Genomic DNA, 16,641 nt, shown 5'->3' on the forward strand with positions numbered 1-16,641 from the left:
CCCGGACCTACGGAGGCTGTGATTGGCTGACGAACGCCGCTCAACCAATCACAGCCACTGTAATGTTCCAGCCATTTAAAATGACTGAAACATTGAAATCCAGCCCTGGCCAGTGCAGCTGTAGCACTGGCCATTGGCTGGAGCTGGGTGACCTCACTGGATCACCCTCCCCCAGCTCCAATGCTCTGATTGGAGAGATCGGCCTTGTGACCGATTTCTCCAATCACAGTGGACCTGTTGCCGGTGACCGCCCCCGTCATCGTCCCTGCAGCACGCCAGCACACACAGTGAGTGTACACAGTGCAATGGCAGGGCGAAAAGCTCCGGTCCCATGCTGTTATGAGACCGGAGCATGGGACCCGGAAGTTGCCGCGCTGCCATGGCACTGTACGAAAAGCGTCCCGATCCGCCGCTGCCCTCCGCGATCTGCCACCTGTCTCCCCGATCTCCTGCCTGCACCCTCACCCCCACACCTCCCGATCCGCTGCCGCCGCCGCCCTCCATCTGCCACAGTGCCACCGCTCCCCCCAATCTGCTGCCCGGCCCCTCACCTCCGTGCAGCAGATCGGAGGGAGCGGTGGCACTATGACAGATGGACAGTGAGTATATCCCAAATTCTATATTTTTAGGGCAGAAGTTGGGGGTCGTCTTATACGCCCAGTCGTCTTATACGCCGGCATATACGGTAGGTTCAGGTGTCCGGCTCAGCGCATAGATGCGGAACCTATCTAGGGTGGTGAGGGACCCCGGGGACCAGCGGTAGGTGTTAGTAAGGAGTCACCATCTTCCCTTTCCCTAGGCACAGGGTTTCCCTTACCTTTCGCCATTTGCTTGGTACACCCCTGTACCTAGGATTAAGTATTCGGCTTGGTGCATAGGTGCGGAACCTATCAGGGTGGTGAGGGACCCCAGTGACCAGCGGTAGGTTTGGTCAGGGGTCACCATCTCCCCATTCCCTAGACATAGGGTTTCCCTTACATTTCGCTGTTTGCTTGGAACTCCCCCGTACCAAGCGTGAAAGGGGCGCTCTATGATGAGCTATTGGAGTGCAGGGGACCACCTTAACTTTCTACATCCCCACCAATGAAACAAGAGTTTGACTATTACGTAAACTGGTTTTGTCACTGGTACAGTATCAATATCTCAGAAGAAAGGTATCGATTCATCAGCATTTTTTGCCAATTTTCCTCCTTTAAGTATTGTAAAATTTTGGCACAATTTTCACATGGGCCAACATTTTGCAACTTGACGTTTTTGCAACAAATGTACTGTGTTTCCCAGACCTACCCCGAAAATAAGCCCTAGCGCATTTTTTCGGGGCAAAAGATAATATAAGACCTGTCTTATTTTTGGGGAAACACGGTATCATAACCAGCACCAAAACAGTGCCATAAATGATGATGGCAATCTATTTGTGGCTCTGACTGGAGAACATTTCCAGCGGTGGCACGCATCCTAATGCAGCGCTCTCATCATTAAAGACCAGGCTTGACGAATTGGGGGCCAAAGAGTTAAAATGTGCAATACGTATCAATATATATATATATATATATATATATATATATATATATATATATATATATATATATATATATATATATATATATATATATATATATATATATATATCTATATATATATATCTATATATATATATCTATATATATATATCTATATATATATATATATATATATATATATATATATATATATATATATATATATATATATATATATATATATATAAAAGGAACCAGAGGCTGCAGAAAGCGCAGAACATGATATGTGAACAGCGAAGGTTATCTCCCGGCTCAGAGACTCGGCTGCCGCACTTCCATTGATCTTTAAATCTCTTTCACGTCCATCCCTCTCCGCCTCGTGCGATGTGTTACAGATAACGTGTAATGTGGGGCAGGTGGGGGGGGAAGAAACAGAATATTTCATCAGGTCAGACAAGTGCAGCCCAAAAGCGTCATGTAACCTGGATCCCCGGCTGAATATTAAGGGATGTATGTGCGGGGGAGGGGGCAGATTTTTGCAAGAAATAAATTGAATATACCATCCCCTGACCGGCATTCTCCATCAGGCCCCAACAACTTGTAGCTTTCCAGCAGCTGCACTACAATGCCCAGCATCCCTGGACTAGCTAGTAATCTTCACTGTTTTCCACATGTTAATAAATGCACAGCAATGAAGAAATTCAAAATCTATACATAGAGGATCCAATGGCAGAAAAAAACCTGACACATTGTTGCATCTTTAACTGTAAATGAACAATAAACATTAATGCACAGTGATCAAGATGTTCTGCAGCAGCTACATTACATACTGGACCTTACAATAAACACTTTGGTGGAAACATTTGTATCCTGCAACCAATGTAACAACAATAACAACTAATATTTTGTGTTTCTCATCATGGGATATCTGAGATCCAATCCAAAAGCCTATGAAGAATTAAAAAAAAGAAGGCAATCTCTGGGTAAAATACCCCTCACCTCCAAAAAACAGCAATATATAAATATATATATATATATATATATATATATATATATATATATATATATATATATATATATTTATTTATATTACACACACACACACTCATATATAGTACAGACCAAAAGTTTGATTCACATTAAAGGCATCAAAACTGTGAATTAACACATGTGGAATGAAATACTTAAAGTGTGAAACAACTGAAAATATGTCTTATATTCTAGGTTCTTCAGAGTAGCCACCTTTTGCTTTGATTACTGCTTTGCACACTCTTGGCATTCTCTTGATGAGCTTCAAGAAGTAGTCACTGGAAATGGTCTTCCAACAGTCTTGAAGGAGTTCCCAGAGATGCTTGGCACTTGTTGGCCCTTTTGCCTTCACTCTGCGGTCCAACTCACCCCAAACCATCTCGATTGGGTTCAGGTCTGGTGACTGTGGAGGCCAGGTCATCTGGCGTAGCCCCCCATCACTCTCCTTCTTAGTCAAATAGCCCTTACACAGCGTGGAGGTGTGTTTGGGGTCATTGTCCTGTTGAAAAATAAATGATGGTCCAACTAAGCACAAACCGGATGGAATAGCACGCCGCTGCAAGATGCTGTGGTAGCCATGCTGGGTCTGTATGCCTTCAATTTTTAATAAATCCCCAACAGTGTCACCAGCAAAGTCCCCCCCACACCATCACACCTCCTCCTCCATGCTTCACGGGGGGAACCAGCCATGTAGAGTCCATCCGTTCACCTTTTCTACAAAGACACGGTGGTTGGATCCAAAGATCTCAAATTTGGACTCATCAGACCAAAGCACAGATTTCCACTGGTCTAATGTCCATTCCTTGTGTTCTTTAGCCCAAACAAGTCTCTTCTGCTTGTTGCCTGCCCTTAGCAGTGGTTTCCTAGCAGCTATTTTACCATGAAGGCTGCTGCACAAAGTCTCCTCTTAACAGTTGTTCCAGAGATGAGAAGGTGTGTCCAAACTTTTGGTCTGCACTGTATATATAAAACAAACATAGTATTTTGCTTTTTTCGACCCCAATCTTTCATAGCAATAGCTAGCATGGGTGTAAACAATGGACACTCCCCTACGGATCTGCCGCCTCCTCTCCTGGTACGGCCTGGGTCCCCCGCTGAGCTCTGTACATTCTCTCATGTGACCATAGCAGCCAATCACTGGCTGTTTCAGTGTCTTGATGGCAATTGCAGTGGTCAATGATTGATAGCAGCTGTCACATGTCTGTTCCCATTGTAAAACAAAGCACAAGGGCCCGCAGAGCTAGGAGTGGAGCGGTGTGGTGGGTTCAGTGGAGAATACAAGTTTATTTACCATGCTGTAAAAACGGAGACAAGCATTTAAAAAAAACAAACCTTGAGTGCAGTGATTTTGACCTTAAAAAGACTACAAGAATGCAGAATGACAAATGGATGTGACTAGTGATGAGCGAGCACTAACAAAGCACTCAAGCATGGTAGTGTTTGCTCATCACTAGTTACCAGTACTGAGCACTCGAGCATGGTAGTGCCCGCTCATCACTAGTTACCAGTACTGAGCACTCGAGCATGGTAGTGCCCGCTCATCACTAGTTACCAGTACTGAGCACCCGAGCATGGTAGTGCCCGCTCATCACTAGTTACGAGTACTGAGCACCCGAGCATGGTAGTGCCCGCTCATCACTAGTTACCAGTACAGAGCACCCGAGCATGGTAGTGCCCGCTCATCACTAGTTACGAGTACTGAGCACCCGAGCATGGTAATGCCCGCTCATCACTAGTTACGAGTACTGAGCATCTGAGCATGGTAGTGCCCGCTCATCACTAGTTACCAGTACTGAGCACCCGAGCATGGTAGTGCCCGCTCATCACTAGTTACCAGTACCGAGCACTCGAGCATGGTAGTGCCCGTTCATCACTAGTTACCAGTACTGAGCACCCGAGCATGGTAGTGCCCGCTCATCACTAGTTACCAGTACTGAGCACCTGAGCATGGTAGTGCTCACTCATCACTAGTTACTAGTACAGAGCACCCGAGCATTGTAGTGCCCGCTCATCACTAGTTACGAGTACTGAGCACTCGAGCATGGTAGTGCCCGCTCATCACTAGTTACGAGTACTGAGCATCTGAGCATGGTAATGCCCGCTCATCACTAGTTACGAGTACTGAGCACCCGAGCATGGTAGTGCCCGCTCATCACTAGCTACGACTACCGAGCACCCGAGCATGGTAGTGCCCGCTCATCACTAGTTACGAGTACTGAGCACCCGAGCATGGTAGTGCCCGCTCATCACTAGTTACGAGTACTGAGCACCTGAGCATGGTAGTGCCCGCTCATCACTAGTTACGAGTACTGAGCATCCAAGCATGGTAGTGCCCGCTCATCACTAGTTACAAGTACTGAGCACCTGAGCATGGTAGTGCCCGCTCATCACTAGTTACAAGTACTGAGCATCTGAGCATGGTAGTGCCCGCTCATCACTAGTTACGAGTACAGATCACCCGAGCATGGTAGTGCCCGCTCATCACTAGTTACGAGTACTGAGCACCCGAGCATGGTAGTGCCCGCTCATCACTAGTTACGAGTACAGAGCACCCGAGCATGGTAGTGCCCGCTCAACACTAGTTACGAGTACTGAACACCTGAGCATGGTAGTGCCCGCTCATCACTAGTTACGAGTACTGAGCACCCGAGCATGGTAGTGCCCGCTCATCACTAGTTACGAGTACTAAGCATCCAAGCATGGTAGTGCCCGCTCATCACTAGTTACGAGTACTGAGCACCTGAGCATGGTAGTGCCCGCTCATCACTAGTTACAAGTACTGAGCATCTGAGCATGGTAGTGCCCGCTCATCACTAGTTACAAGTACTGAGCATCTGAGCATGGTAGTGTCCGCTCATCACTAGTTACGAGTACTGAGCATGGTAGTGCCCGCTCATCACTAGTTACGAGTACTGAGCACCGAAGCATGGTAGTGCCCGCTAATCACTAGTTACGAGTACTGAGCACCCGAGCATGGTAGTGCCTGCTCATCACTAGTTACGAGTACTGAGCACCCGAGCATGGTAGTGCCCGCTCATCACTAGTTACGAGTACTGAGCACCCGAGCATGGTAGTGCCCGCTCATCACTAGTTACGAGTACTGAGCACCCGAGCATGGTAGTGCCCGCTCATCACTAGTTACGAGTACTGAGCACCGAAGCATGGTAGTGCCCGCTCAACACTAGTTACGAGTACTGAACACCTGAGCATGGTAGTGCCCGCTCATCACTAGTTACGAGTACAGAGCACCCGAGCATGGTAGTGCCCGCTCAACACTAGTTACGAGTACTGAACACCTGAGCATGGTAGTGCCCGCTCATCACTAGTTACGAGTACTGAGCATCTGAGCATGGTAGTGCCCGCTCATCACTAGTTACCAGTACTGAGCACCTGAGCATGGTAGTGCTCACTCATCACTAGTTACTAGTAGAGAGCACCCGAGCATGGTAGTGCCCACTCATCACTAGTTACGAGTACTGAGCACCTGAGCATGGTAGTGCCCGAATAATCACTAGTTACCAGTACTGAGCACCTGAGCATGGTAGTGCCCGCTCATCACTAGTTACCAGTACTGAGCACTCGAGCATGGTAGTGCCCGCTCATCACTAGTTACCAGTACTGAGCACCCGAGCATGGTAGTGCCCGCTCATCACTAGTTACGAGTACTGAGCACCCGAGCATGGTAGTGCCCGCTCATCACTAGTTACCAGTACAGAGCACCCGAGCATGGTAGTGCCCGCTCATCACTAGTTACGAGTACTGAGCACCCGAGCATGGTAATGCCCGCTCATCACTAGTTACGAGTACTGAGCATCTGAGCATGGTAGTGCCCGCTCATCACTAGTTACCAGTACTGAGCACCCGAGCATGGTAGTGCCCGCTCATCACTAGTTACCAGTACCGAGCACTCGAGCATGGTAGTGCCCGCTCATCACTAGTTACCAGTACTGAGCACCCGAGCATGGTAGTGCCCGCTCATCACTAGTTACCAGTACTGAGCACCTGAGCATGGTAGTGCTCACTCATCACTAGTTACTAGTACAGAGCACCCGAGCATTGTAGTGCCCGCTCATCACTAGTTACGAGTACTGAGCACTAGAGCATGGTAGTGCCCGCTCATCACTAGTTACGAGTACTGAGCATCTGAGCATGGTAATGCCCGCTCATCACTAGTTACGAGTACTGAGCACCCGAGCATGGTAGTGCCCGCTCATCACTAGCTACGACTACCGAGCACCCGAGCATGGTAGTGCCCGCTCATCACTAGTTACGAGTACTGAGCACCCGAGCATGGTAGTGCCCGCTCATCACTAGTTACGAGTACTGAGCACCTGAGCATGGTAGTGCCCGCTCATCACTAGTTACGAGTACTGAGCATCCAAGCATGGTAGTGCCCGCTCATCACTAGTTACAAGTACTGAGCACCTGAGCATGGTAGTGCCCGCTCATCACTAGTTACAAATACTGAGCATCTGAGCATGGTAGTGCCCGCTCATCACTAGTTACGAGTACAGATCACCCGAGCATGGTAGTGCCCGCTCATCACTAGTTACGAGTACTGAGCACCCGAGCATGGTAGTGCCCGCTCATCACTAGTTACGAGTACAGAGCACCCGAGCATGGTAGTGCCCGCTCATCACTAGTTACGAGTACTAAGCATCCAAGCATGGTAGTGCCCGCTCATCACTAGTTACGAGTACTGAGCACCTGAGCATGGTAGTGCCCGCTCATCACTAGTTACAAGTACTGAGCATCTGAGCATGGTAGTGCCCGCTCATCACTAGTTACGAGTACTGAGCACCGAAGCATGGTAGTGCCCGCTAATCACTAGTTACGAGTACTGAGCACCCGAGCATGGTAGTGCCTGCTCATCACTAGTTACGAGTACTGAGCACCCGAGCATGGTAGTGCCCGCTCATCACTAGTTACGAGTACTGAGCACCCGAGCATGGTAGTGCCCGCTCATCACTAGTTACGAGTACTGAGCACCCGAGCATGGTAGTGCCCGCTCATCACTAGTTACGAGTACTGAGCACCGAAGCATGGTAGTGCCCGCTCAACACTAGTTACGAGTACTGAACACCTGAGCATGGTAGTGCCCGCTCATCACTAGTTACGAGTACAGAGCACCCGAGCATGGTAGTGCCCGCTCAACACTAGTTACGAGTACTGAACACCTGAGCATGGTAGTGCCCGCTCATCACTAGTTACGAGTACTGAGCATCTGAGCATGGTAGTGCCCGCTCATCACTAGTTACCAGTACTGAGCACCTGAGCATGGTAGTGCTCACTCATCACTAGTTACTAGTAGAGAGCACCCGAGCATGGTAGTGCCCACTCATCACTAGTTACGAGTACTGAGCACCTGAGCATGGTAGTGCCCGAATAATCACTAGTTACCAGTACTGAGCACCTGAGCATGGTAGTGCCCGCTCATCACTAGTTACGAGTACTGAGCACCCGAGCATGGTAGTTACGAGTACTGAGCACCCGAGCATGGTAGTGCCCGCTCATCACTAGTTACCAGTACTGAGCACCTGAGCATGGTAGTGCCCGCTTATCACTAGCTACAAGTACAGAGCACCCGAGCATGGTAGTGCTCACTTATCACTAGATACACATACTGAGCACCCGAGCATGGTAGTGCCCGCTTATCACTAGTTACGAGTACTGAGCACCTGAGCATGGTAGTGCTCGCTCATCACTAGATGTGACGGAGTCCCCACACAGCAGGTCGTCAAGAGGGTTTGTAACACCAACCAGTAAGAATCCAGAATCTGCTGCCATGACAAGTGCATTGATGCAAAAATAATTTATATTATTGAGGGTCTTTATCAAGTGTGAAGCCCCTTCCAGGACAAAACACATGTACAAATAATCCAATCACAAGGCGCCTTTACACATACAGATATTTGAACAATTTCTATCCAATAAGATCAAGATCAATAGTTGTGCAAAAGGCCAACTGATCAGATTACAATCTTCCAGTCACAACAATTGTTGAGGGTCAACAAGTCTGAAAGATATCTGACAGATCACATCATTAATGGGAAAAGGAAGGTTTTATCTTACCATGACCATAACACCAGGGAAAATCAGAATTGGTTCAATTGACAAAGATGGATTTGACCAATATTATTTGATTCAATTAGTCGATGAGATCAATGTCCTTCAAATGAAATGTTCCAACTTGGATTATTGGAGTTCAGATCAATGTGCGTTCTGAACTCCATTCCCATCAAATTGGCTCCAACACAACGATTTCTGTGGCTCCATTTATAGCGCCTTCACCTACATCCAAAGCTGCGCCAATCACCGGCGATCTGCCGGCACAATGTCGTCTGTCACAAAGAAACCAGAATTTCCGACCACTGGCGAAAGATTTTCCAATTTTTTTGAAGATTCAAGTTGACAGTATCTGATCAGGTTGGTGTCGGAGAACCAGATTTTATCGTGACGAGAACTCAGGATTGGTCTTTAAATCAGAGACCTACCCATAGCCTTCAGATATGAGGGGACATTAAGTGAGTGAATCCCCTCCGACTCCCAACAGAAGATACAATGTATCAAACAAAGAGAAATATAAATAACATATCAGATAAAACAAAAATCAGCCCAGATGTGCACGGTGCCGAACCCCGGGACCGGAGGCACGGTGCCGAACCCCGGGACCGGAGGCACGGTGCCGAACCCCGGGACCGGAGGCACGGTGCCGAACCCCGGGACCGACGGCACGGTGCCGAACCCCGGCATCGACGGCACGGTGCCGAACCCCGGCATCGACGGCACGGTGCCGAACCCCGGCATCAACGGCACGGTGCCGAACCCCGGCATCAACGGCACGGTGCCGAACCCCGGCATCAACGGCACGGTGCCGAACCCCGGGACCGGAGGCACGGTGCGGAACCCCAGGATCGGCGGCACGGTGCCGAACCCCGGCATCAACGGCACGGTGCCGAACCCCGGCATCAACGGCACGGTGCCGAACCCCGGCATCAACGGCACGGTGCCGAACCCCGGCATCAACGGCACGGTGCCGAACCCCGGGACCGGAGGCACGGTGCCGAACCCCGGGACCGGAGGCACGGTGCCGAACCCCGGGACCGGAGGCACGGTGCCGAACCCCGGGACCGGAGGCACGGTGCCGAACCCCGGGACCGGAGGCACGGTGCCGAACCCCGGGACCGGAGGCACGGTGCCGAACCCCGGGACCGGAGGCACGGTGCCGAACCCCGGGACCGACGGCACGGTGCCGAACCCCGGGACCGACGGCACGGTGCCGAACCCCGGGACCGACGGCACGGTGCCGAACCCCGGGACCGACGGCACGGTGCCGAACCCCGGGACCGACGGCACGGTGCCGAACCCCGGGACCGGCGGCACGGTGCCGAACCCCGGGACCGGCGGCACGGTGCCGAACCCCGGGATCGACGGCACGGTGCCGAACCCCGGGACCGACGGCACGGTGCCGAACCCCGGGATCAACGGCACAGTGCGGACCCCAGCTCACCTGCAGGGTATGGACCCCCAGATCAACGGCACGGTGTGGACCCCCAGCTCACCTGCATGGTGCGGACCCCCAGCTCCTCCGCCGCCAGCCTCCGCATGTATGCGGCCAGCAGCTGCGCCTCGTCCAGGATGGAGACGTCCGGCTCCGGTCGGGCAGGTGTCCAGAGCACGGCGGCCGCACAGCAGAGGACGAGCAGCGCCGCGCTCCCCCCCGGCCCCATCCTCCGAGCTCCGGGGGCCGCTCCAAACTTCTGCGCTCTCAGCCGAAAGTTCCCAGCGGCGGCGGCAGAGATCCGGGAAGGGGCATCAGAGCCTCGGGGGCTCCGGGGACCGCGCTCTGCAGCCGGAGGAAGTCACAGAGGAGCCCGGGAGGATCGTGCACTCCAGAGCTGCCGGAGTCCCGGAGAAAGTGCGAGCAGAGGCGGAGAGAGGAGGCGGGGAAATCACGGCCCGACACTGAAACCGGGAGGAAGGCTGCCCCCTGGCGACACAGGAGGCGACTGCACCCGAGAGTCTACACAGGGGGACAGAGAAAGGGTGCACGGGGCAGAGGGGGCACAGAAAGGGGGTGCACGGGGCAGAGGGGGCACAGAAAGGGGGTGCACGGGGCAGAGAGAAAGGGGTGCACGGGGCAGAGATAAAGGGGTACACGGGGTAGAGAGAAAGGGGTACACGGGGTAGAGGAGACACAGAAAGGGGGGTGCACGGGGCAGAGAGAAACGGGAAAGGGGGCACAGGGGAAGGGGTGCACAGGGCAGAGAGAAAGAGGGGAACACAGCACAAAGAAAGAGGGGATCACAGAGCAGAAAGTGGCCCAGAGAAAGAGAGGAACACAGGGCAGGAAGGGGCACATAAAAAGAGGGGAACAAAGGGTAGAGAGGGAACAGAGAAAGAAGGGACCACAGGGCAGAGGTTTCACAGAGTAAGAGGGGAACTCAGGACAGAGGGGGCTCAGAAAAAAGGGTACACATAGCAGTGGGGGCACAGAGAAAGCGAGGAACAGAGGGCACAGAGAAAGTGGGGAACACAGGGTGGAGGGGGCACAGAGAAAGGAGTACACGAGACAGGAGAGGGCACAGAGAAGGAGATGGACACATGGCAAGAGGGAGCACATCAAAAAAAGGGGAACAGAGGGGCACAAACAAAGAGGGTAACAAACAGCAGGAGGGGGCACAGATAAAGAAGGTAACACAGAGCACAGAGAAAGAGGGGAACACAAGGCAGGCAGAGGCACAGAAAAAGAGGAAACCAGGGCAGGAAGGGGCACAGAGAAAGAGAAGAACACTTGGCAGGAGGGGGCATAGAGAAAGAGGATAACAGAGCACAGAGAAAAAAAGGCAACACAGGGCAGGAGAGGGCAGAGAGAATGAGTGGCACACAGGGCAGGAAGGGGCACAGAAAAAGAGGGGGGCAAAGAGTAGAGGGGCACAGAGAAAGAAGGGAACACAAGGCAGGAGGGGGAATAGTGAAACGGGAACACAGGGCAGGAGGTGGCACAGAGAAAGAAAGGAACACAGGACAGAGGGGGCACAGAGAGAAAGAGGGGAACAGAGGGCAGAGAGAATGAGTGGAACACAGGGCAGGAGGGGCATAGAGAGAGGGTAACAGAGAACAGAGAAAGAAGGGAACACAGGGCAGGAGAGGGCAGAGAGAATGAGGGGAACACAGGGCACAGAGAAAGAAGGGAACAGAGAGCAAAGAGAAGGGAATACAGGGCAGAGGGGGCAAAGAGAAAGAGGGGAACACCGAGCAGAAGAGGCGCAGACAAAAAGGGGTGCATGGGGAAGGACAGGGTATAAAGAGGAATGCAGGAGGGGTACCTGATAATGGCAACACAGGGCAAGGGGGCAAAGAAAAAGGGGAAAATAAGACATGAGGTGACAGGGGGAAAAGAAACACAGGGCAGGAGGGGGCATATAAAGAGGGAAAACACAGACCAGGAAGGGGCACTGAAAAATGGGAAACACATTGCAAGGTGGCACAGAAGAAAGGGGAACACAGGGCAGGAGGAGACAGAGAAAGATGAGTACACACGACTGTAGGTCCCACATATAGGAAGATGCACAGAGTAGGAGAAGACACAGTAAAATGGATACACAGGACGCGAGGGTGCAAGGATAAAGAGGTGTACATAGAGCAAGAGGGGCACAAAGAGAGCAAGTGGATCACAGAGCAGGAGGTGGCACAGAAAATAGGCATGCAATGCAGGAGGGGATGATTACAACATGAGAAGGGGCAGAGAAGGGTACAGAGGAGAAGCAGGACACCAAAGAAGATCGATACACAGAGTGGGAGAGGGCACAAAGTAAGAGGGGTACACAGTGTAGAAAGGGGGAACACATAAAAGAGAGGTAAGCAGTGCAGGACCAGGCATAGATAAATACTGGTACTTAGGGTAGAGAGGGCTAATAAAAAGAGGGCTATGCTAGACTCTAGGGGACACAGATAAAGAGGGCTTCAAAGGGTGCAGAGGAAAGGGGAAACAAGTAAAGTGGGCTTCAAAGGGTGCAGGGGGGCAGGAGAGTACACAGATAAGGAGTACACAGGACAGGAGATGGCAGATTAACAAAGGGCAAACAGGGCAGGATAGGACAGACATACAGAAGGGTACATTGGGTAGAGGTGGATGGGCAAACAGTACAAAAAGGGCAGAGATAAATAGGGGTACACAAGTCAGAAGGGGCAGAGATCAAGAGAGGCATGGAGGGCAGAGATAAAGTGGGTACATGAGGTTCCAAGAGAGGGAGAAAAAAATAATAGAGCAGCTTACAGGAAGGGGGGGGGTCATAGATAAAGAGGAGTAAACGGGGCCCAGTAACGGCCATGATAAAACATTAATGAGGGGTTCCGGATGAGGAGCAGAGATAAACCGTGGTGGTAATAACAATGAGGATATAATAATAGGATTATCGGAGTTATATACAGCCCCTCTATACGTCACCACAGCCCCCCGTACATTGTACCGCCAGTTCCTGCAGTGTGCCAGCACTTTGCCTGACTCCTACTCGCCGCCTTTGGTCTTATGCAGATTTCCCTAAATTATTTCTCAGCTCATGTATTTTTAAACCATTTCTTCTTTCTTCTCCAATATTTGTAGTAGGATCACATTTTATGCTTTTCTCCTCAGTATCCAAAGTGTGAACTTCCGAGCTCTCTCATCTCTGCAGAGAATTTCACAGAACTTGCTGCTGGCGAAGAGAATACGAAGGGATTGTGGGAGTATACAGTGTGAGAGGCGGCCGCGTGCGTATACATGGTGCGGCGTTCTAATGTTCTTTGTGTTTGTATTCTACACCATGTTCTGAGCTCTACGTTTTTCCATTCATTGACAGCAAGCTCAGACGGTGAATCTGCTGTGACACTTGTAACAGGTTCCCTTAAGATCCCCTTAATACTTTTAAGAGGAGGAACTTGATTGGCATACAGTACAAGTCAAAAAATTGGACAACCCTGTTCATTCAATGGTTGGATGTGCACATTGTAAATTCAGGCTGAAGTCAGCAAAACCACAAAGGAAGGAACACATTTGGAAACAAGGAGTAAAGAAACAAGTGTGAAACAAACCAGAATATTGTTACACCTTTTGTTCCTCACTGTACCCCCTTTTACCCTGATGACGGTTTTATATCCTCTTGGCTTCTTTCCACAGTTTCATCTGGAATGGCTTCCAATGAACGGGTCCCTGCATCCATGTGGAAAATCACCGGCCTCCAGAAAGTATTGTGACCATCAGCTGTGTTTTGTAGAGGCTGTGTTGGTGCACAACTCCATACAGTGTGAGCTCTAATCTACAACTGTCCTAAGCCAGAATATGACAAGAAACACACAGCTTAGACAATTGACAGTTCAGAATTACTGTAAGACATGAAAGTCAGTCAATCTGGAAAACTGAAGTGCAGTCATGAAACAGTCAATTGCTATTATGAAAGACTAAAAATAACATCTGCTGCAGAGGATAAGTTCATCAGAGTTACCATCCTCAGAAACCAGAGATGGACAGCAGCTTAGATAACAGCAGTCATAAACACACAGACAGTAAGTAGCAGAAACATAAGCTTTATTGATGAACGACCTTTATGGCCAGCTGCATAGAAGCCACTACTGAAGACTGTAGACAAGAAGAGACTTGTTTGAGCCAAGGAGCAGCAATATCCCATCTGGTGTGTGCTTAGTGGGACCATCATTTGTGATCAAGTAGGAGAAACAGGCAATGTAAGGATGATGTGACCAAGAAGGAGACAGATGGAGGTTGCGTCAGATGATATGTCCTCCACAATCGCCCAACGTCAATGCAATGGAAATGGTTTGGGATGAGTTGGACACAAGCTGACTAGGCCTCCCCGGGAGAGAACATTGAGGATGTTGGAGCCATTCCAGGCTAGACTTGATGAAGCTGCGGAGAGAAGCCACGGGGGTGTAAAACCATCATCAGAACAAAAGGAGGGAACTGTGAGGAACCTAAGGAGTAACACAGACTCTGGTTTGTGTCATATGTGTTTTTCACTCCTTGTTTCCTTTTCTGTAACTTTGTGGGTTTTGCTGCCTTTAGTCTAAATCTAAAATGTTCACATTCCAAAAAAACATGGAAAATCATGGTGTGAACAGGGGTGAGAAGACCTTTTTTTGGTACTGTAGGACAAGAAAGAGCAGAGAGCATATTGTGATCTGCGACTGATGGTCTTTTAAAACTACATTTGTGCATCTTCAGGATGTAATAATACAGTATTTTCCTCCAATCTCAAACTTATCCAATGGTTTGAACGTTTTTTTTAGCTGAAGAGTGTCTTAACTTTCTCAAGTAGTGAGAGAGAAGTCATATAATCATTCCAGACAAGTCAATGATCCTTACAGCCAAAGTCTAAGGATTAACGGGGTTTTCCAGACTTAAAATATTTAAGCTCTATCCTACGCATAGGTCATCAATATCAGATTAGTGGGGGTCCAACACCTGACACCCCCATGATCAGCTGTTGGTGTGTGCAGTCAGGCTGCACAATTCCATACAACCAAGTAGTGGCCATACTCAATACTGAAGCTTAGCTCTGATAGAAGTGAATGTGATCTGAGCTGCAGTACTGAGAATGGCCACTACACGGTGTACAGAGCTGTGAGGAGCTACAGTACTGAGAACGGCCACTACACGGTGTACAGAGCTGTGAGGAGCTACAGTACTGAGAACGGCCACTACACGGTGTATGGAGCTGTGAGGATCTGCAGTACTGAGAACGGCCACTACACGGTGTATGGAGCTGTGAGGAGCTACAGTACTGAGAATGGCCACTACACGGTGTACAGAGCTGTGAGGAGCTACAGTACTGAGAACGGCCACTACACGGTGTATGGAGCTGTGAGGAGCTGCAGTACTGAGAACGGCCACTACACGGTGTATGGAGCTGTGAGCAGCTGCAGTACTGAGAACGGCCACTACACGGTGTATGGAGCTGTGAGGAGCTGCAGTACTGAGAACGGCCACTACACAGTGTACAGAGCTATGAGGAGCTGCAGTACTGAGAACGGCCACTACACAGTGTACAGAGCTGTGAGGAGCTGCAGTACTGAGAACGGCCACTACACGGTGTACAGAGCTATGAGGAGCTGCAGTACTGAGAACGGCCACTACACGGTGTATGGAGCTGTGAGGAGCTACAGTACTGAGAACGGCCACTACACGGTGTACAGAGCTATGAGGAGCTGCAGTACTGAGAACGGCCACTACACGGTGTATGGAGCTGTGAGGAGGTGCAGTACTGAGAACGACCACTATACGGTGTATGGAGCTGTGAGGACCTGCAGTACTGAGAACGGCCACTACATGGTGTATGGAGCTATGAGGAGTTGCAGTACTGAGAACGGCCACTACACGGTGTACAGAGCTATGAGGAGCTGCAGTACTGAGAACGGCCACTACACGGTGTATGGAGCTGTGAGGAGCTGCAGTACTGAGAACGGCCACTACACGGTGTACAGAGCTGTGAGGAGCTGCAGTACTGAGAACGGCCACTACACGGTGTATGGAGCTGTGAGGAGCTGCAGTACTGAGAACGGCCACTACACGGTGTATGGAGCTGTGAGGAGCTGCAGTACTGAGAACGGCCACTACACGGTGTATGGAGCTGTGAGGAGGTGCAGTACTGAGAACGACCACTATACGGTGTATGGAGCTGTGAGGAACTGCAGTAAAAAGGCCACTATTGAGAAAAAAGGTGGATTATAAACTACATTAGACTCCAAATACCAATACAGTTACACTGGAGACAATATATAGCAAGGAAAAGTAACGAGGTAACAACAGATATAGCCGTGTATATATATATCGACTGGAATGCTTCTAACTTCGCTAGATGCGGATGTTACAGGACACAGAATCCTATGGATTGTTGCAGGTTCTCTGATTAAACCTGTGAACAGAGAACAAGGGACTGTCTGGTTCATAGGGAGTGTCTGACGAGCGAGACGATCGCTGGAGGCCACGATCTCAGAACACATCATCTGCTGTCCCAATCCAGGGATTCCTGCCAGCTCCATGACTCCGGGACAGATCCATGACAGACACTGAACCTGGCAAGAATCTACAAAAAAAGAAGAAAAGCAGCACAAGGTTAAT

General features: G+C 50.2%; 1 protein-coding gene across 1 annotated transcript in view; it reads right to left on the minus strand.

Annotated features, from left to right (window-relative positions):
- Window positions 1-10,458, minus strand: part of CACHD1 (cache domain containing 1) — a 166,416-nt gene extending 155,958 nt beyond the window's left edge. Inside the window, exon 1 of the mRNA XM_075320351.1 lies at window positions 10,091-10,458. Coding sequence (XP_075176466.1) covers window positions 10,091-10,258 — 168 coding nt within the window. The 5' untranslated portion in view covers window positions 10,259-10,458. The remainder of the gene's footprint in view (window positions 1-10,090) is intronic.
- Window positions 10,459-16,641: the final 6,183 nt, after the last annotated feature.

Source organism: Anomaloglossus baeobatrachus, chromosome 8 (assembly GCF_048569485.1).
Source record: "Anomaloglossus baeobatrachus isolate aAnoBae1 chromosome 8, aAnoBae1.hap1, whole genome shotgun sequence".
Taxonomy (NCBI): Eukaryota; Metazoa; Chordata; class Amphibia; order Anura; family Aromobatidae; genus Anomaloglossus; species Anomaloglossus baeobatrachus.